The 23,105-nt window shown below is 39.1% G+C and overlaps 1 protein-coding gene and 4 non-coding genes across 7 annotated transcripts in view; 1 reads left to right on the top strand and 4 right to left on the bottom strand.

The window, feature by feature from the left end:
* fchsd2 (FCH and double SH3 domains 2) overlaps window positions 1-23,105 on the bottom strand; it is a 60,494-nt gene that overhangs the window by 36,002 nt on the left and 1,387 nt on the right. For all 3 annotated transcript variants that reach the window (XM_086215758.1, XM_086215757.1, XM_086215759.1), the window contains exons 2-3: window positions 18,648-18,745; window positions 5,481-5,526 (exon numbers count right to left, since the gene is read on the bottom strand). In XM_086215758.1, coding sequence (XP_086071884.1) covers window positions 5,481-5,526; window positions 18,648-18,745 — 144 coding nt within the window. The remainder of the gene's footprint in view (window positions 1-5,480; window positions 5,527-18,647; window positions 18,746-23,105) is intronic.
* Window positions 6,593-6,666, bottom strand: trnat-agu (transfer RNA threonine (anticodon AGU)). Its single transcript has one exon. It is a non-coding gene; the product is annotated as a tRNA-Thr (tRNA).
* trnam-cau (transfer RNA methionine (anticodon CAU)) lies at window positions 8,248-8,320 on the top strand. The gene has a single exon. It is a non-coding gene; the product is annotated as a tRNA-Met (tRNA).
* trnat-agu (transfer RNA threonine (anticodon AGU)) lies at window positions 8,988-9,061 on the bottom strand. The gene has a single exon. It is a non-coding gene; the product is annotated as a tRNA-Thr (tRNA).
* Window positions 11,199-11,272, bottom strand: trnat-agu (transfer RNA threonine (anticodon AGU)). Its single transcript has one exon. It is a non-coding gene; the product is annotated as a tRNA-Thr (tRNA).

Genomic DNA, 23,105 nt, shown 5'->3' with positions numbered 1-23,105 from the left:
AAGGACACGTGAGAGGTGGATGAATGAAAGAGGAGCTAAATAGAGTGAGCTGTGAGACTGAGATGATAGAATTAGGCTGATTTTGTTTATAAAAGATTCCAGACAGACAGTGATGATGCGCTAGGAAAAGGTTTTGTGTATAATGTTTATGAGTGTGCCTGAAGGAGAAAGTGAGAAAAGGGAGATTAAGGGGAAAACAATACTAGGGCTGTTCCTGACTGTCAGTCAACTGGGTTTGGCTATTCAACGTGAAAATTCAAAGCTAAATTCATTTTTTTTTCTACTTCTGTCAATCAGAAAATCCAATGTCATTAGTTTCAGCCAGTGGCTGAATAAATGAAACAGTGTTGCCTGATATAAATTAACTGACATTACTAGTTCAGGAAAGGCTTACTTGGTTATTTGTCTCTAGCTATCCATTTCCAGTCATGTATCCAGAACCGAGTCATGGTGGCAGCAGACTAAGTTAAGTAACCAAGATGTTCTCCCCAGCAACACCCTCAAATTCATCTTGTGTTACCCCGGGTACTCCGAGGCCAGATGAATGTTATAATCCCTCCAGCATGTTCTGGGTAAGCCCCAGAGCCCCCTACCACTTGGACTTGCCAGGAGGAATCCTAATCAGATGCCCAAACCACCTCTAGTGACTGAATCCTGGTAGTTCCATGGCCCTCATACTATATCTACATAACAAACTCATTTGCCAACTTCTATCCTTGAAAATAAAATGTCCACTTTGAATGAGAATTCTCATCTCGTCTTAAAAAAGACACGCTTAATAGGCAACTGTATTTGTCCACACAAAAAATAACATAATAATAACATTATAACATCAATATGTGTTGATAATAGTCCTGGGTGCTTTAGTTAACTACCTGTTTCAGCCTTTTATTTAAATTCAAATGGACTAACAACAAAAAATCCAAGTGCTTGACACCAAGAGGTAGCCCTATCCTCATCACTCTCTCTTCCTTGTTCTTAAATTGTTTCCAATTTGTTAAATTTGTGCAGTTAAATATCGAATGCAGAATAAATACATGTTTGTTTGTTTTTTAAATTTTGCTATAACAGCAAAGTGAGGTCACACCCATCTCTTATTTAGGTTTGAATATAAGAATTCACAATTTATGCGGTGAACTGTCAGACCACGACAAGCACAGTGAGGCGGATTTAAGTGTACGGAAGAAAACACAGCAGTGACCACAGCAGGCTGGCCTTTTTGGGAAATACAGTGAAGAGTGACCCCATCCTAAAACTATGCCAGTAATGTTGATTGCGGAAGGGAAATAGCAGGACAAATGGCTCACATTCACATGCTAACACACACACACACACACACACACACACACACACACACACACACACACACACACACACACACACACACACACACACACACTCTCAGACACATACACACACGCACAGATACACAAAGAAAACATGGATCTCTTGACTGAAAGCAGGTAATCACAGCTGATTTACTCACAGAGGGGCCGTCTGGTCTGACACAGTGAAAGGACAAAGGTCAAACACAAACACCTTCACTCTGTCTTGCATTCTTTTGTCCTCTCCACTCACCCTCTGGTCATTTAAGCAAAATTTTTCTCTAGTTTGTGACATGTTTGTGTCTATTTCTCTTTCCCTGCCTCTTGCATCCTCCCTGTCTGCCCTAATCCTCTAACTTACTCCCTGCTTGTCTGTCAGACAGACTGATCGGCTAGATTTCTGCCTGTGATGCCAGAAGGGGGCTTGTGCATAATTTTCACAAGTAATAACCAATGGTCAACCAGCTGGGAACTGAGGGGAGGATGTATATACAGTACATTGAAGAGAGCAATGCAAACACCAAGTTAGCCAGAACACAGAGAACGCAGTCTGTGTCTCTTAATTTTACAATTAAATACTACACCTGGGGCTGTGCACGCAACACTGCACGTCAACCCCTCGAACAGTAATTAGCGGCTCCCACGATTGAATGAACGGTTACTGTAATTCACAAGCTCAACTGAAAGGAATCATGTAACTGCCAAGCTAAGACTGAAATGAAATAATATATAGCTGGACTAGTCCAGCAGACTCCCAACACTGTCATATCAAGTATGTCGGTTGTGACATCAAGTGACTTACATGTTAAGACAAAGTTTAATGCCAATATAAATTTCACACATACACTGACCAGATGATGTCTGTTTTGTTTCATGTTGTGACATGAACTAAACTGGCATCTTCCTTGATGATGTTCACCCAATATGAAATTTTGAGGTCTCTTAACACTGATATTTTGCTCCTTTCTGTGCATCCCTTGTGGAGTCTGATGTCAGACAAATATTTCAATCAAGATGTAGAAGGCGATTGAAGTGAAAAAGAGGTGACAGAGATGAGGACGGTACAGATATTGCCTCTTTTGCGTGTGCAAATCCATTATTTTAAAGTGAGATGCTCCATTTTGCACAAGCAAGGCCAAAAATCAAAACTTCTGTGAACGGAACAAGCACAAAGTGAAAGTCATGTGACAATACTGAAGCACTCATCTCCACAGGACCATCAGGTCAGCTGAGGATGGAGGAGCAAACTGCTCAGCGATGACTGGAGTTGTATGATACTAAAGTAGCTATCATTTATTATTAATTTAGATACCAATGAAAGGAGCACTACCTGAAACTGTATCTTTCGAAAATTGGTTTGGCCAGTGAGATTACTGCCTTTTCACTAACATTGCAGGCACACATTGCCATGAAAATTGCACCTAAAATTGGTGTGAGTGTGATAGAATCTGCCCAGCAAGAGCAAGGACAGACATGACATAATTCAATACTACGTGATTAAAAGTTTGCTCACTAAACAGTGAACTGTCTTTTCCCATTCATCATCTATTTATAAAAGAAGCTACATTCCCACACATAAACACTCACATACACACCTCCAATTAAGAGGGAATCCATTTAATCCTATTGAGTAGGAGGTTGTTGCTAGGCAACCTCTATGTCTTAGGTGAGCAAGACAGTGCTGAGGAAGAGGAGTGAGAGAAGAAACAGAAGCAGTTCGAGAAAGAGTGGGAGACAATGAGTGTCTGAAACCAAAGGGGTGGGCCCCAGGACACTTGCACTTAATCAATCAAATCTCACACAAATGGAGTTGCACAAACATACACAATCCTCCATTTCTCCTCTCTATTGCCTCCTCTTGTGTGTGTTTTTTTTTTAGGTGATCAGGGTAGAAGGCTGCATAGCACCAGTATGTATCCGTTTGTGCGTATGTCAGTGGAGAGTTCATACCAGGATAGGTTAGAATATTTTTTAATTAAGCGATGGAAGGATTTGCAGCTCACAGTGAATCTCAATGTGTGAGTCTGTATGGAAGTGAGTGTCTGCGTCAATACGCATGTAAAAGGAGCGTAAGCTCAGCTTTAACAAAATACAATAAAAATCTGACTGTCTTCTGCTTTGTGTGCAGCAGACACTTATTGGTTTGTATACTTAGTGAGGCTGCATGCACTTCTTCAATAATGCTTAAAAAAACACTGTTCTGATGAAGCCTTCTACTGGGAAATGTGTTTTTGGTTTTGTGAGTTTCCTGACAAATCTGCAGCACACTACAAAGTGCCTGTCTTAAGGGTGAAGATAATTTCATAATGAGGAATATGTAATTCCTGCCCACTGTAACCACATAAAACCCCCTGATAGAAATATAAGCACCGTTAAATGTCTCCAACTTTCCACAAGGATGAACGCTGACTTGAATACTGAATAAATTATCTTTACTCACAAATTTAGTCTCATTGCCTCATCTTGGCAAATTTAAAAGATAATTTAACTTTCACTTAATAATTTTCAGGCTGTCTTTTCTCACTTAATCAATATACCGGTACTGAAATCTATGGGGAATGTCTGAAAATACTGACAATACACTCTTTTATTTCTCAAAGATCTGGATGATGAATACTTAAATGTATACAATGTATCTGGGTGTAGTTACATAGTCTATTGCTGAGTTAGCATACATAAGTTTATTAACATGTAACAAACCGTTGGAGTTTAGAAAAGTTGAGAGACTGAAAGTAACACTGACGCACCTGCGAGTAACCAAACAAGAAACTAGGATGTGAAGCAAACTCTAGCCTGCAGGACAGTGAGTTTCGATTCAATCAAAAATGAATTAAAAAGAAATCTGAATTTCGGAAAGCACCTGCATCGCTTGCATCTACAGCATGTACAGTACATGTACATTTTTTGATTTAAAAATTACTTTCTGCAACTAAAGTTTGTCAGTAGCTCCATGACAAAAATGGATTCAGGCAGCTTTGTGTGTGGTGTAACTCCAGAAGGACGGTCCTCTTAAGAGTTACACCATTTATCAGTTTTGCTTTGCCAGTCTTTGCTTGAAGCAGTAGATTTGATATTCCAACACAAATTGGCAATTTAGGATGAAATGAGCTAACTATCTTCAGTTTTCTGTTTCGTCACTTCACCCAGTTCCTTAATGTTGTCTGACAACATGGGAGCCTACTGAGCGTTTTGGACCTTGGGTTCACGAAGGTTAACTGTGCACATAATCACATTTCTCTTTAGATAACGTTCAACCACCATCAGAGTGGTAACATTTCACCAGGACTTCATTTTGATGTGTAACATTGCAGCTTCAATGCATTATGCATGTACCTCGGCAGGCCTGAGAAGTCATTCAAGGAGGTGACACCACTTCACATCTACTTTCCTCTCATCAACAAGAGCAATTAGAGCACTCTTTACAAAATGCCCTGATTGAAGTCAAACCCTGGACCCGCTGTTATTCTGCAGACACTTTAACTGATATGTATCTGTGAATAATGTGACAAGATTAAGTGCTTAAAACACAACTTGGGAACGTCTGGGTCTGAATTTGGGTCAGAAACGGATCCGTGCAAAATTCAGATTCAATATGAATTTTAACATGATGTAACATCTAATATGATAAAACACAATTTAATAAAGTAATGTGTCATACTTCAAACTGTTTGGAATACAGTATATTCTAGCAATATAAAACTGAACTGTTGAAAAAACAAAAACAAAAGGAAAAGTCCACTATACGACTCTAGGTTCATTTAGCATGTGAAGTGCTGTATTTCACCATTTTCAGATGTGTGTACCTGCTGAGTATACACACGTCTCATCAGCTACACCAAGTACTGGCACTCGCCCAAAGGCAACAACAAATGACCAACTGTTATTTCATTGTTTAATTTGTTTATTTCAGGTCAGTCTGAGTGTGTCTGAATGTTGCTGATGTACAAAATACAGTGAACTGAAACTGACTCAACGAACGAGGGGCTCGCTAAAACACTGCAGCCTTGTACATTCAGTTCATACTATCACTACAGTGTAGCATGCATAGTTAGCAAGTTAGCAGGTCTGGGAGGTGAGTGGCACCCTTTCCATTTTCATCCATGTCCTACAGTATCTTCAATAAAGAATCAACTTTAATCCAGTACGCAGACTCACCTGTGCATAGTCCCTCTCAAGCTGCCCCCTCTTCAGACTGTAGCTCCTGTAGAAAGAAAGAAAGACAATGTCAATCAGAAAGAAAGACAATGTCTGAGATCATGGATGAACATTATAGATGTAAAATCTAAGAAATGTGAGATTTAATGTAATTTCAAACAGGCCTGATCAATCCCAATGGGAGTTGATGGCAGTGACATTGTTGCATTTTGTGTGGTGAAGCAACAGCTGTGTACTGTAAATTACTCCTCAGGACACTTGTATCACTTGTTCACTAAAATAGCATCAATGAAAAGAGCTTCCTTTAATCCATATGACAATGTACTTCTCAGTTGTCACTCCTGCATGGGTACTTATAGTAAAAAGCCCTTACATGGCATGCAGAAAAAGTGTAAAATATGAAAGAGGAAAATAATTTTAATACATTTATGCAGACCAATGTAATAATAAAATAAACAAATAGGAGTTAATAGTTAATTCGCTAGGGGAAAAACGTGGTGCAGAAGTTAGCAGTAAAATTAAAAATGATTCTAGGTGACCTCAAAATGAAAATGCTGGGGTTTTGTTTGTGATAATTTGTCAAAAAAAACTCTACATGCAGGCCTACAAACTTCACCTCCTCAACATCACAACATCCTGACAGCAGAGACATTGGAAGCTCTTATCACAGCACAAAAATGTGCAGAATGGAAAAGATAATATCAGGTATGTGATTACACAGACAGATAAACATACCCTCCCTGCAAACTGATTGAACAATGTGGCATGTAGTGTATGTAATAGATGACCTCACTAGCCAGTTTAACAATAATTAGAAACCCAATCCACTCATATCATTAAATACTTTATCAAAAAGTGAGCTGCTCGTCATAGACAAATACTGATCACGGATGGAAAGCAGCAAAGCGGCAAGCATTCCTAATTATTCTGAACTTCAGATGAGATGCTGATGAGCTTGCTATTAGCATATCTGTTATGTGTCTTTTTGATATCAAGTAAGACAGCACAGAGCACATTTAAGTGAAGAAATTGTCTTATAAGCCCTACATTGCAGTGAATCATTATACACTTCTCTTGGGTAAGAGAGGCACACATGTTCTAGGTAGTGGAAAAGGCACTGCTGGGATTCGAACCCAGGATCTCCTGTTTACTAGACAGGCGCTTTAACCAACTAAGCCACAGCGCCACATGCAAGCATCAAGGTAACAGCCATTCATGATCCATTGTTCACACTGTTAAGTATTTTCTTTCACCTCGATCGTCCAGCTCTCCTGTCCCCTTTCATCATTACTTCTCCTCATGTATATTGAGGTTACTTTCTGATGAACTGCACAGAGTATGTATTTGTTTATACATGTTATGAGTTAAATTTTCATCCAAATATATCACAATTTTTTATCAAGTTTTCAGAAATGTTCAGGTAATAGGAAATGCAAAAACACCCCTGTGCCGTTGGTTGTTTGTCTATCTCCTTCATACAGACTGATTTGTTTCTTTGTTTATTCAATCAAAGACTGATGAATAACAGGAGATGGCTGTCAGAATCATCGTACGGTACAAGAGTGCTAGACAGTTAAGAATTGCATTTCCCAAGCCAGATTTATAAAATGAATAGATTCACATGTTGGGATTTTAGGGGGACCGTCTAATGAGTCTTGCATTTTGCTATAAGCTTGAATGTAAACGTCACTGATGATCTCACAGCATCAACTGGTGAGTGACCAGTGCAGGTCTTGCTTATCATCACTGTCAATCGCCACCATTTTTAAGACGCTGTTAACAACAAGTTCAGTTGTTTGATAACAGAAGGAATCCCACGGTATATCAGTGGTCATCAGCCAGATGCATAAATAAAATGTAATCCCTGAGAAAAAGAGGTCCTGGTGAGTTTTGTATCTGAAGCAGTGAGTAGATAAGACTCAGCCTGTGTCCTCTTTTCTTGTGAACGAAGATATTTGCAGAAAAGGCTTGAAAATGCCTGTGTGGTTTTCACATGGAAATTATGATTTACAGTCTAAGGAATACCCTTGTTTGCATTCCTCCTATTCACATGTTGATTGATGGCTGCTTGGGAGCTCACAAGGGCTGAGTGTCAAATTGTTATTTTTATTGCACTTAAGAAACACCTTCTATACTATCAAGTATCACAAAGAGCCTTTGTCATTCCATGCCAAATTTAAATATCTGTGGAGTAACTCTCCAAATTGTGATTCATTTTTAATACCATAAAGCATGCTAAAATATAAAGTTAAGGACATGAAACAAACACATTGAGTTAAACCACAATTGATGTATTCTATGTCACTGTGATCAGGAATTACTACATCTCATATCAGCGACAAAGTTTTCTGCAACTTTGACTCACTGCAACAATGCTGTCCAAAATAAATTCCAAGTTACAAACTATGTAAGGGGACTAAACTGCTACAAAAGCATGGGAAATAAAATAGTTGTGGAGGACACCAGAAGAAAGACAAGAATTCTATAAGCTTTGACAGCATAATTACAGTTCTCTTTGTGTTAAACAGTCAAAGAAAGGCATGAAAATGTGAGATCCAGTTATTTCACTCCAACACAGAGACACATACACAGTAACTGCAGTATCTCAGACGGTCAATGATCCACTGCAAGTGACACATGTTTAAACTCCACCCCCCTGCATGTCATTTGAAACATGACATACTATCTCCCTCATACCTCCACCCCTACCCTCAGGCATTGAGTCGGTGCGGCATTCTAAAGCACACATGCCTGCAGTTTTACATAAGCCTCGTTGGCGCAGTAGGCAGCGCGTCAGTCTCATAATCTGAAGGTCGTGAGTTCGAGCCTCACACGGGGCAGGTATTTTGAAATTCATTTCTTATCAATACCTTAACTGCTTGTTGTGTTGGCAAAAATCTCAATATATCCAAAAAATTGATTTAAGCACAATCGAAAGGTGACTTACTAATTCTGTTTGCATTGGGGAAAAAAATCTGCATGATGGCTGTAAAACCAAAGATGAACACAACACAGGTTAAACTGTCTCATCTCGATAAAGGGCTTGAAAGCCCTTCTTTTTGTGTGTGTGTGTGTGTGTGTGTGTGTGTGTGTGTGTGTGTATATATGCGTGCTCAGTTCCAAGCAATGACAAGCATATACAATGTATGCTCATCAATGCGCCAAACAATAGGCCCTCTTTTATGTGTTGAGCCTCGTTTGTGAACCTGAAATATGAACTATTTCAGTGTAGATCAATGTGCTCAAAAAATTGGACAAGACATTTCTAAACTGCTCCATTTCACATTTTCTTTTTACAGTTTCATTGATAATCTGTCTCTATGAGGAAAAATCTAATAATTAATTTCTTATTTAAAGGAATTAAATTGTTTGCAGACGACAGGTTTTGAAGAGCAACTGCCATCTCGCCAGTGCCAGACAGATATTCTTCGAGACTATAGTTTACTTTCACACAATTTTGCCTTCTACAGACACTGCAACGATATCCATTCACTTGTGTCACACAAAAGGCACTGCTGGGATTCGAACCCAGGATCTCCTGTTTACTAGACAGGCGCTTTAACCAACTAAGCCACAGCGCCATTACTGTCCTTGCCCATCACTGTGTGTGAGCTCACAGTGGTTTGCTCAAGCTTGTTAACTGAGGTGTGGTTGGCCTGCAACAGCCTGGACCACATGTGCATATCTCACATTTGACTGCTGACAAAAACAAGTTAAGATCTTCCTTTCCTGTCAGGTTTATACAACAAAAACGATTGAAATATGCAAGTCAAACCTGGCAATAGGACAGCAGGAGAGAACTGTTTTCATCTGCTGTGCGATTTACACATACAAACATGGACCGACACTTAGCAGCTATAGAACATTCTGTCAGTGCCCCTGTTATTTGGTCACCTGCTTCTTCTCTTGATTTATCCCTTCCACAGTCTGTTACTGTTGATCCTCACACCCTCTCTTTATAATCTCCCCATCAACAAGCATCTACTCCTCTTCCTCCTCATCTCTTTCTCTCCCAGTCCCTTTGTCTGTTCATCATGTGTGTTTGCAAGTGTATGGTGCATGAGTCAGGATGCAGTGTCAGCATCAGCTGTGCATGAAGAAGCCAGGGAGAGAAAAAAAGCCCAGTCTTGCAGATGAATGTGCGTCTGTCAGGAAACACTTAAGTGCCCAAGAGTGGACACTAAGTGTACATACTGTAGAGGAGTACGTGTCTGTGTGTGTTGAGGACAAGGGGGCAGTGGGCTAAAAAGCAGAGTGAGGGAATGATCAAACGTGGGAAAACAACAGGGATCAGTGGTTAACTGGAATGTGGCAATGGCAATGTGAGCTACAGGCAGAGGATGTTCATGTCTTCACACTTATCAAAAAGACATTACAAAACTGATTACATACCAAGACAGGAGAGACTTTGCACATTTGGCATTTTATACAATCATAAATCTACCTACTTAAAAAACAAAAGCAAGCAAAAAAAAAAAAATCAAAAATGGTAGAAAGATATAAGGGTTGTCATTATTCTAAAATTAAAAAAAAAAAGACTAAATTTGATTGTGGAAAATTCTATTCAGTTGTGAAAGAACTAGCCCTACCGCAGTGCTACTGCACTGCATCTACCACAAGCAGAGACAGAGAGAGAGAGAGAGAGAGAGAGAGAGAGAGGGAGGGAGAGAGGGGGAGGGAGAGAGACAGCGAGAGGAAGAGTGAGTTAGAGAGCAATAGAGAGAGACACACACTTTATTTCTCCCTGAAGTCTTTGTGATACTTTTTTTTATTATTTTAATACCTGTAAGAAAAAAATAGAAGCTCAGTGAGATGTACTGTACCAGGTGAGTGTCAATTTTGACAAAATACAATCAATACTAATTTCAGCTCTTTATACTATTATATCATGGCCACAAATTAGTCAGTTTGAGAATGCATTATATGCTGTCAGGCGATGAAAAAATAATTATAATAATAATTACAGGAATGGTAATTAATTAATCTAATTAATCACATTTTAATGTCATATCTGCTTAAGGTCCCAAAATAAAGAATTTGAATTTTAGGACATTAAAAAATTGTAGTGCATGACTAATCAAATGAATACACTAAGTCAAGAAGAGAAGATTTGAAATCCACATTTTTATTGGGGATTGAATAAAACCCAAGTCAGGGCATCTTAAGGCCGAGTCTCAAATAAGCACTTTAACTGGCGACGCATGTGTGAAATGACGTGCCACTGCCAAGTATGGGTTGTTCAATGGGCCAAATTTAATTTTAAAGGTAATATTCGCATTAAATTGCCACTCAAGTGTGCTACAATTAATCTTGCCTTAATTTTTTATAATGCATTAATTTGCATTGTAATTAATTCATCTAATTAATGCGTTAAAGTGACAGCCCTAATTCAAATATTTGGTCTGGTTTATATCTGCAAACCAGTGCATAAAAAAATGGCTTTGTTTCCCAGGGACATCCACTTTTGGAAGAAACTATCACTTTTTATGCTTGGTTTTTTTACATATAGTTTGGACATCAGGTAGACTGGTCAGGGATGGAGAATGATCTTGTAATGTGTGACTTGCAGTGTCCATTTCATCCAGTGGTATGTAAAATTGAAGAGACCTATTTATGTTATGCGAAGATCACTTCAACTGAAGAATTTACAAAGCCAAACAGTGTGAACACAACAAAGCCCACAAGATACAGTCTACTCAATTGTGCCATCTAATGAAAAGGCACTGCTAGGATTCGAACCCAGGATCTCCTGTTTACTAGACAGGCGCTTTAACCAACTAAGCCACAGCGCCACACAGCATACGTGAAAAAGTCAGCATCTACCTTCTAAATGTCAGCAAAAAAATTGTTTTTGACTTCATAAATATTCTTATTATTACAGATTACTCTTTCAAGCCGGTCAATTAATTTTTAACATTTAAAACTGCCAGGGTGATTTCGCACAAAATGATTTTCATCCATGAAAACACTTTTTGGTAACTTGCTGCAAATCAGCACACAAAGAATTTGTAGTGTTTGCTTCTTAGGGTGGCACAATGGTTAACATCGTCACCTCACAGCAATAACGTTCCAGGTTTGAGCCCAGGGCTTTTCCATGTGGAGTTCATAGGTTCTCCCTGCGTGGGTTTTCTCTAGATACTCCAGCTTCCTCCCACAGTCCAAAGACATGCAAGTGAGGACATTCAACAACTCTAAGTTGACCGTAGGTGTGGTTGTTAGTGTGAATGGTTGTGTGTCTGTATGGGTTGGCCCTGCAACAGACCGGCTATCTGTGGTGAACCCTGCCTCACGCCCAAAGTCAGCAGGGATAGGCTCCAGCCCCCCCACAACCCTTAACAGGATAAGTGGAAGAAAATGGATGGATGGATGAAACCTTCTCAGGGACACCCCTTTATAGAAAAAAAGATCCCAGCTTTGAAATGGTATCATTTGCTAGATCATGTCTTACAGTTGCTGTTGTTGTTTTTTTTTATGCCAAAAACTAGTTTGGCAACCAGGCAGAATGATCTGGGAATACTCCTGGAGAATAATCTTGTAATGTGTGACGCCCTACAATGACTTGGGCATATAATATGACTGAAAACAGTGAGTTATTTAGGGCCTGACAGATCTGTACATGTAAAAGCATGTTAAAAATTAATAATCACAAACAAATGTGCAAGCAGATCTGTTAAGTGTGCACATGGAGGATTCCGTCTTCTAAAAATGCGCAATAGTGTGCACCGCTGATTTAGCCCATTTGCTTAAATGAATATCCAACATGGGATGGTTTTGCCTGAGGGTACAAAATACTGGGAGGAGAAAATGCAAATGTTAACTGAATAAAAGTAATGCGATTTACTAAGCCATAACGCAAATTCAGCGTCTGTATGTAACATATTTGAAAGGATTGTGTTAACTGACACAGCTTAGCACACAGGTGGCTGCTGCTATTTTGTGGCGAGGAGGAGGCATTGGTGAAATTAAATAATGCAGGCAGAATGCTTTCATTCCACTTGTGTCAACATTTTTGCTTTGACAGAAAAAAATGATACAAACATATTGCTTATCAAGTGATTTCTGGAGCACTTGGAAGGGCTAAGGGATGATTTGGAAAGGAACTGTAAGCACATTTTTTTTTTTTTTTTCTGGATATGTAAATCTTATGTGACTACAAAGGTATCACACACATGCCAGACACACACACTCTGGAAAAACTAGTAAGGATGATAACTATACACTAAAATACAACCTATTCAAGCATATATGTTTGTGCAAACTTAATTCATGTTTTTTTTCTTTCAATTTTAATGCCATTTCCATTTATTCATTTTGGAATAGCTTCTGTCTGAATTTGATGTGGCCTATAACCAAAATGAAACAGAATATTTAAAACCATAGCATTTTACAGAAAACTAAATACAAATTTGTCTTTCTCACTTTTTTGTCTCCTCCAGTGTCTCTCTCTCCTTCCTCTCCAATCCCTGGCTGCTCAGCAGTGGGACATCCACCATTAAAATATGCAAAACCTTCATTTAAATACTGCCATCTCCACAAAGTTTACACAGGTTGTCAATCATGCAAATTAACTTAATTGATTACAACGCACAAGAAATTTAGTACCCTGTGGATCTTAGTAAATCAGGCACTTTGTTTGAACCGCAACAATGTGACAACTTTGGAAGTCAAGAACTTAGTGCAACATTATCCATTTAATTGCGCCACAGAAAAGATACTGCAGGGATCTGAAGCCTGGATCTCTTGTTTACCAGATAAGCACTTTAACCAACTAAGTCACAACACCATATCAGGCTGATTGAAAAGGCATTCTAAAATTCTGGAGGTCAGACAAAGCCAGAATTTCCAACTACCCACTACCTCATCCAAGTAGCAGTATCAGTTTATCTTCACCTTGTTGACTGGCATCAGCCAATTTGTAAATATATTGGCATTCACCAATGACTTATGTCAATGTGTTGGTGAGAGATGCGAAATTAAAGATGGTTGTAGGTTTTATTTTTGTTGTTTTGCATTTATCCATCCATCCATCATCGTCTTCCGCTTATTCTTTACTAGTAAGGGTCGCGGGGGGGCTGGAGCCTATCCCAGCATCTACGGGCGAGAGGCGGGGTTCACCCTGGACAGGTCGCCAGTCCATCGCAGGGCCAACATACAGAGACGAACAACCATTCACACTCACATTCATACCTACGGTCAATTTAGAGAATCCAATCAGCCTCGTCCCCAAATTGTATGTCTTTGGATGGTGGGAGGAACCCGGGTACCCAGAGAGAACCCACGCAGGCACGGGGAGAACATGCAAACTCCACACAGAAAGATCCCACGCCCAAACCGGGACTCGAACCCGGAACCTTCTTGCTGTGAGGCCACAGTGCTAACCACTGCACTACCGTGCAGCCTGTTTTATATTTATATAAAATATAAATTATTATAATGGCTTTATATACAGCTTTGAACACATATGGACATAAAGCATGAAAAACAGACATTCAAAAACTTTGCAGAAGCAAAGAAAACAGGTTTGAGCTGGGATTTTACTCATATTTCTGTTGTTAAAAATCAGACACATTTGGCTCCTACTGGTTCGGTCATAATGCAATAATCCTAAATCTCTACAGTCTGTGTGTGTGTGTGTGTGTGTGTGTGTCTGTGTGTGTGTGTGTGTGTGTGTGTGTGTGTGTGTGTGTGTGCCAGTGAGTGAGTGAGTGAGTGAGTGAGTAAGTGAGAGAGAGAGAGAGAGAGAGACAGACAGACAGAGAGAGAGATAGTGTAATGTGTGTGACACTCAACTTTAATGACAAGAGATTATCTGCAGATATAATTAAAACATAATGGGTCTCTATTCTGAGTGGCTTGCGAGATGAGCCTCCTGAATTTAAACTCAGAGGTTTTTAATGCAGCCTCCCTCATCTTTAAGGAGGACAAGAAAACAAAAATTCTGCAGAAACCTTTTGAGGGAGATTTTTCCGGAATCAACCTACAGCAGAACATCTTCATTTTTCACCTGTAGTGCTGATAAATTTTACCACTTTATCCTTGAGACCAAGTGGACATTTGAGCTAAATAGACGGATGAAAAGACGATCCAAAATACGAATGCTTCAGACACAGCTTTAGTCAGAATGCGGAGGCTTTAAAAATTCAGTTGTCCAAGGGGTGTACAGTATTTCTGCGAAGACATAATATTACTAACATATCACAAGAATAGATTTTAAGAGGGCCTGAAGCTTTTTGAAATTGGGTTCAACTCCCTGATCTGATTTTCTTGAAAAAAAAAAAAACTTACCCTTGACAATCAAAACAATGAATCACAACTGCACTTACAATTTACAGAGTGTCAAAGGGTAATTCCACTGATGTAACACATCAAAGTCAATTTCCATGTATGCAAATAAGGCCTTTCATGTACAGGATAGCTGTGTAAAATTTAATAAATTGATTAATGTTGCTTCACTTAAGTTATTTGGATTTAGTAAGAAGTCAGGAGGCAGCTCCCAACAACACACTCTTTGTCTCAGTCTAATGTTATATTAGCCGGTACCAGCATTCCCAAAACTCTGACTGAACTGCTGGTGATCCAGTTGCATTTTTGGTGAAGTAACTACATGGTTTTGACAAATAAAAAGAATATGTGGAATATAAAAGTCAATATGTTGATTCTGTTACATGAATTTACTTTTTGTGTCCAACTGCCTAACAATGTTACGAGGCCAAAGTTAAATACAAATATGGCCTATGGTCAGCACAGAAGAATGATTTTGAGACTGTGCGTACGTGTGTGTGTGTGTGTGCGTGTGTGTGTGTGTGCATGTGTGTGTGTGCATGTGTGCGTGTGTCTGCGTTGCTGTTGAGGCAGACATAAGGGTATAGGGGATTTAGTTGGATTGAGGACACCAAATTGACTCCCTGTGCCCACCAACTTGTCATCATTCTCTCTCTCTCTCTCTTTCTCTCTCACTCTCTCGACTACTTGAGCAAGAAATGTGGATCCAAAGGATTAAATACACTGACCATTCTTTCTTCACTTCCTTCAGTCTTTCTTTCCACTCTACCACTGGAAACACACAAGTGAAATCACTAGGTAGCAGTGTGTGTGTGTGTGTGTGTGTGTGTGTGTGTGTGTGTGTGTGTGTGTGTGTGTGTGTTTTGATTAAAGTCAGCCTGTGGATTAATTAGGGTAAATAACCTCAGAGCAGCTTTTGGGATTTAAGAGTTAAAATCTAGTGTAGGATTTACACAGGGGGAATGTGTGTCTCACGACCATGTATATATTTGATTAGATGGCAGTTCCTTTAAGCCATTTCACTCCAAGCATATTTTTTTATGGGTTCTTATAAATGTTTGCACAACACTGCAGTAATTTGTGCAACTGAAATCATTTCAGAGGGATTTTGATTTCAGCATGTTTCCACGGTCAAAGAGATGATTTGACCAAAGAAATCCTCTATTTATGACTTAATATTATTGCTGCATGCAATAGTTGACAAATAGTTAACTTGCTTTGCAAAAATGGAAGAATGTCTCCCCATGTCCTAAACATCCAAGTGAAGAATATGGCTGGAGGATTCCCACCAGCTAGGATATGATGTACCCTTGCTTACATGAACAGAACAGAACTAGCCACTAATATTAGCACAACATTTCTAGTTAGATTTTTTATCGTTTAGTTAGCATTTCCTTTGAAGGCATTGCATCTATGGGTAGGTTATCACGATGAGGATTGACACAGGTACTATCCTGAGTAATTCAACTGGGAAGAAACTCATTCTTCCTCCTCCCTTTGGATGAAAACACAGCATGACCACATTGATAATATGTACCAGACTAGTGCACATGGCTGTCAGCCAGCAAATTTGCATGCGGATTTTCAGTCCTATCCATGCCCCCTTTTTGCGTCACACTAGTGCGAAGTGGCTTATAGCCTATCTCCAAGAGACGTTCCATGTCAGAGGTTTTTAAAGAGTGTACTTTAAAAGGGACACCTTATATTATTTCATATTGCTATAAATGTCCAACTTGCCCCAAAAAGACCAAAGACTTGACTTGGACAGACAAGAAAAGAATTCTCTGTACTATCACTAAAACAGCACGCAACTAATATGACAAGTGTGCATGAAGAATGTAGTTTTAATGCAAGACTTCAAAGATAAGGGTATTTCTTAACTGAGGAGGAATAGGGATGTGCATTCCCTAATCAGAGGTTCACTTGAAATAGCTTACACTACGTTTGTCAGTTAACAGTCTGCAGTCTCGTTCATGAACTCCACTTTTCCTATAAGAATTATGGAGAGCTGCAATCACCCAATATGTTGTAGGATGATGTGTATGCCACATAACCGAATAGACTGGATAATTTATGTCTAATGATGTTAAGACCTCACCTAACACAAGGCAGAAAGCCAAAACAATTAGTCTCGCAATGCCAGCTTGGCATGTGTATAATAAAGGCTTATGCAAAATACAAATACAAAATACAAAAACCCCCAGCTCATACAGCTGCTGGATTAAAAGGCAATAATGCACTCAAACTGCTGTTGCTGATGCTTGTAATCTATAATCAAATTTCTAACCGCTGCATTTTTTGAAAAATTTAGTAATATTATTTACATGAAAATGAATGATAATGACATTCAAACTGCTCAATCAAATATGCTTTTTCAGATCAATTACAAGCAGTTTTTTTTTTTTAAATGACATGAAACATATTAAGAATATGCTGGAAGATTATTAGCCCAGATTTTATAGATCAGGGGGCAGTAACAGACATGGATAATGGGGGGGCAAAAAAAAGTTGAGAACCACTGGGCTGGAGGAATGTACTAAGAAAACATTTCCTTTCAACCGCAAGGATGACAAAGCCAATTTGGAGGTCTTTACTTAGAGGCACGTAGTTCCATCTCTCAGTAAGCAAAACAACCCAGCACATTGTGGCTGCACATGTTGAATCAGCTCTCCCCTCTCTCCCCCAAAAGTGGGACCAAGGTCGTGTTCTCTATCCAAAACCCAGCAGAAACAAAGCAATCTTCTCCCAAACAGCTGGAGCGGCACCCACAAGTGAAAGGGGAGAACATTCTCAGAGAGCAATGAGATAGCGTCAAAGTTAGACGGCTTACTTTTTTCCCAAAGGATCACATGTGCTACTAAATGGAACATTCAGAATAGAATGGTGTGTTTTTTCATATTTAAAGGGACACAAATGAGAAATCTAAGAAAAAGTAATTAAGCTTTGGATTATTTCTGCTTCAAACTGCATTTAATGGTCATATAACAATTGTTTTAAAAGCTGTAAACTGCATAAACTGGATGATTGTTATGATCATACATTTGAAAGTATGTATTTTACTCAGTTCATGTACACGCATGAATTCAAAGGTTGTTGAAAAAGTGATTTCCAATCATGCTGATGGGCAACACAGCTTTAGCACAGTGGACGCTGTTCTTGAGTAATTGACTATTTTGTCCAAAAAAAGGAAGCTTGGTCTGAATTCCTTTCATTCACACATGTGCTCCTACATACATCTGACAGTTAGCGCACGTCTATTTTTAGTCGTGAGTGAGAGTGAAATACACGACGACACCAACGAGCCCTTTGAGAAACAGAGAAAGACAGGAATGCAAGCAGAGAGACAGAGAGTATTAGAGAGTTCGCTGTCATAAATAATCAATGCTTAGTCAACAGAGAAAATGAGAGCGTGTGAAGGACCCAGGGTTTCCTCCCATTGCCAAATCCAAGAGGGAAAACTGCCAGACACACACACACACACGTCATGAGTAAACAATGCTGAGCCAAAATGAAAAAGTGAAGTATGACGACTGAGACGGAAAAACAAAGTGACGAAAAAGGATTTAAAGACAAAAGCGTGAATGACAGAGACTCGGCAGGATATTTGGAAAAGAAGAAAGAGACATAGAAAGAAAGGGAGTCAGCACAGGAAGAGGGCAGCAGGAAATTCCTTCGTCATTTTCCAGAACCTTTGTCCCTCTCTAAAAACTGAAATATGACAATACCTCTCCTCCCTCATAGTTTTCCTTGCCTCATTTAATGCATGACTATGTGACACATTACAATACACTAAGCAATGATGACTAGATTTATGATCATCTGTCAGTGGATGACAACAACTGTGTGTCAGTGCACGCGTGTCATGTGACTTAGATGTATTCATACCTCATGTCTTCCAGCAGGTCACATTCAGTCTGGTTTTTAAAGTGCAGTCTTGTCATCTGATCTGTGTGTGTGTTTTTCAGCTCCTGTGTCACTTTGACCTGGGGGAAACAAAAAGACACATCAAGCATCCAATACATCATTTCTGCCTGCCACCCAGTTCAGGACGGCATGGCTCAGGAGGAAGACCTGGCGACAAATGCTGGTAAGATTGTCACAAAAATCTGACTCACTGGTCCAATTTAAGGGAGCCTAAGCCAAACTTGCTGCTAGACTCAGGATTAACCAGTAATGTACAAGATCTTGGATTACCTCTTCAGTACCATTTATTCACAGACAAATAGTCTAAATGGACTTATGATTAATCATAAACTGTACAACACTGTGACATTCTAAACTGTACTGGGTTCAACTTAGATGTATGCCTGGTATTTTGTCCATCTCCTTTTCTCAGTACAACCCAGTACACTTCAACGGCACTATATATATCTATGAAAGTATTGTATTAAGTCAAATTTAGGGTCCATGTCGTTGTTATTTTATAGTCAGGCTCTTTTTTAAATGTTTTCACACTCACAATGACCAATGAAATTATCCTCCTATAATTGATGCTCACGATACCCAAAAGTCAACAGAAAAAAAAATAAATAGTGCAAGACAAATGTGAAAGAGCAACTTTCTTCTCGTCTGCTGAATCGCCCCTGGTGGATGTAGGAGAAGATTACACTCTAGATGCCGCACAGGCATATTTCAACTAGGCCATTTAGCCTGACACGCAGCAACCAGAGCAGTAATAAAGATGAAAATGAAAAGGAAATGAAAAAATGAAATTTCTTCCTCTCAATGTTCATTTCAATGCTCACTGACTACACACAACATTACAGATGCTTGTATTTTACTTTGGCATGCTGCTTTATACTTCCACTTCACTGTACTTGAGGGAGAAATATTGTGCTTTTTAACTTCACTGCATTTTCATATGTTACAGCCACTGGTTACTTTTCTGCTATTTTTTAATCTCTAAATATGTTTAATTTGGTATAATGACTGCTACACATGGATTAGACCTGAGGTGGACAGGAGTCATGTAATGTCACATGATGATCAAAATGCTCCATCAACTGAATAATCAATTCATAGTTTCAGCTGCAATATCATCATAATGTGGATAATGACTTTGTGATTTAATGTTGTGTTAAATATTGCAATAATAAGAAGATAATTTTTGTCATCAATGCACTGATAAGTTGATTGTAGACAAATAGTTATTCCTCAATTATTTTGATTTTTTTTTTTTAATTGGTGGAGAGACAAACACGTGTACCAAAAAAAGCATATATACTGCAATATCGCACCTCAGGACACACATTCATCAGCAAAATACAACTCACAAAATGACATAAACAACACATGCAATCAAAATAATATAACTGACAATAAAACATAAGTCTACACTTCCACAATAGCACATTAACCTGACTTGTCACATCATCAGAACACATCAGTAATGTGAGAGTACAACCCTCTTGCCTAGTCTACTGCATTATTATTTTGACAACATTTCAACACAAGAGCATTTCTTCTAGATATTTCTGAAAGAATGAAATGTGCTGTGAGGCTGCACAAAAATTGATAAAGCAATACATCTACATTTTTCCTAATGGTAGTGACATTTGAGCCTGTAGTATTGATATCGTACTGCAAAATATTTTGATAAAATCATAGCATGACCCATATATGTCACGGCAGCTATAACTCGGAATGCAACTGTTGACTGAGTGGCACAAAACTACATTTAGTGTGTTCAGTTAACAGTGTGCAACTGTGAAACTTTGCAAATATCGTTCTGACAAATTCAAATGGAAATTCTGACCCATCGGCCTGCTGAGCTATCCGTATAATGTGATGCACATATTATCAGACTACCCACACGGAAAATTTGCAATATTAATTGTACTTTATTGCAATATACTTGGATAAAATTGTACCTTGACCCGAGTATTATGAAATGTCTCGTATTGAGAGGGCCTTTCAAATACCCAGCCCGTAACACTACAAATGCTGATAGCTTTACTCCTTTTAATAATCGCATATATTCCCTAGCTGCTTTTGTGGCCTCTGTAAGTTCACTCCTCGATACCTGTTCCCTTGTTTTTCTGTTCACATCACCGTACCACATGATTATATTGAAAAATGGGATGCTTTCCTTCCACAAGGCTCTTATACACTATTTCCAGAATATGGCTGCTCCCTCTAAAATTGTTGCGTTTGCATAAGAAGTGGAGGCACTGTGAACTTCTTTTTTTTTTAAATGTGGTCAGGATTTTCCTTAAAGGTAGAACTGCTGTCAATGATTGTTCCATGGAGGAAGATTTTTTTTGTTTGTTTTTTTCCCCCAAACTGAATTATGCAGAAAGGTCTAACTCAATAGTTCCTCTCATGATTTAGTTTTAGCCCCCTAAGTCATGATGAAAGCCTGCACACACAGAGACACGCAAGTAATTCATCCCCTATCAATCCAGCCATATGCCCATCAGCTGCCATCCAGAGTCACCTAAGAGGAGCCTGCACACCCATTGTAATCCATCAGCATAACAATCACTGTCAGGGTTTCTCAGAGTTTTGGAGAGGCTGGAGGGAGCTTTTCTGTATGTAGAGCTGACTGACTGAGGGCACTTTAACGACGCTTGTCAGATTTAAGAACAGATTTCATGCTAAAATAATGGGCCTCTTACCAAAATTCATTTAAGTGGTTAAACCGGGGTAGGTAACGTTTATGCTCCAATGATAGCCCACTTTTAATATGCACACATAAACAAGTGCGCACACACACACACTCCTACCAACACAGAGTCACTGTGAAGGTCATTGTGTATTGTCGGGTAAATTCCATTGGCTATTCAGCAGAGAAACAGCGGGCAAATTCACGACTCTTCTAGACAAAACAACAACATAACATTGCACATACTGGCACAAGTGCACACTTGCAAACACACACTGCAGAACCCTTTTCTTTCATGAGCTGTTGTCTTTGAAGATAAGGAGGGAGGGGTTCATTACATTATCAAGGCAAAACGACTTCACTTGATTTCACCTTCCATCACTCATAGTAAACCACTGGGAGAGACTGAGAAGAGGAAGGGCAAAAGGCAGAGAGGTGGAGAGACAACGAGAGAAGGGTGGCTGAGGAGAGGTTGGGTGTACAGAGAATTGAGAAGAATATGGAAGGTGAGCGAGGGAGTGTAAGAGCAGAGGGAGGAAAAGGTTAGGGAGGGAGGGTGAGAAGACTTGAGTCTGAGAGATGAGGAAGGTCAAAGCAACAGAAGAAAAGAATAGATCTTCAATAGCAGAATACCCTACGAAGGTGGCAAATAAAATGAGCACATTAAAGGTTTCTGTGAAAGGAAAAGCTTTCAGCTGGTGTAATGCCATAGTAGATGGATCTATATTACTAAGAGTGACTCATTCATGAACTGTTCTTGCACACATAAATGTGTTTATATAGGATATTTTTAGCCCTCAGTTGAATCTTCCAGTCTAGAAGCAAAGCCTGATAGCTATTTGTAACTCCTTTCTCCTAAAATCTATCTTGTACCTCTTGTAACTGCCACCCAGGCTTGCAAAGTTCTAAAAGTTACAAGAAGAGCACAATAGATATCAGGAGTTACAAATAGCCTGCAGGCTTTGCTACTTGTCTGTTAAGACAGAATTGATGGCAACCAAACATCCTACAGTTTCTAAGAGCAAATGTGAGTTTGAGCTGTGGCTTTTACTCATGTGATACCCACCTGCACACAAGAGTATGTACTTTAACTAATCTAAAAATTTGTATAAAGATAAATGAGACAATTTACATTAATAATGACGGATTTATATTCAATGCATGTACTTTTTTTTCCCCCCCTCATTTCAGGTTTTGAGGAGTAAAGAAAGCGATCTGTCGGCTGATTGGTCAGTTGAATTTTACAATTTAATGTCACTTGGGCTATTTCTAGTTGATAGGGCTCAGGGTTTACCATGACCGTGTTAACTGAAATGGGAGAAATTACTATTTCAAAGGTCCGTAAAAGATGCATAACCCCCTACAGATGGACAAGAGACTAGACTCAACCGTATGTGTCATCAAATAACTCAAATATATCACTTTCGAGCTTAAAGGTAGTATTGCAGTGCTATAAGTCAGCTTTACAATAGACAAGATAGATTCGATAATGTTTTTTTTCTCATTAACTTCTTGCAGACATAAGCCACATAAAAATATATGAGTCAGACGAGTTCACTCTGTAAACAGATGTGCTGAGACACTGACAACACACTTAAGGGGCTGTATTTGTCGCGCCAGGAGAGGAATTATTGGTATCCCACCACCAAACACTAATACACTCTGTTTCAGTGTAGTCATCTTGCCAGCTACACTGGCATGGAGAAACATGTCACTGTTTTGCTCATTTTATTCTTGGA

Source organism: Aulostomus chinensis, chromosome 10 (assembly GCF_037954235.1).
Source record: "Aulostomus chinensis isolate RoL2024-O1b breed Wild chromosome 10, RoL_Achi_v1.0, whole genome shotgun sequence".
In the NCBI taxonomy this organism is placed as follows: Eukaryota; Metazoa; Chordata; class Actinopteri; order Syngnathiformes; family Aulostomidae; genus Aulostomus; species Aulostomus chinensis.
This window is presented reverse-complemented; position numbering and strand designations above follow the sequence as displayed.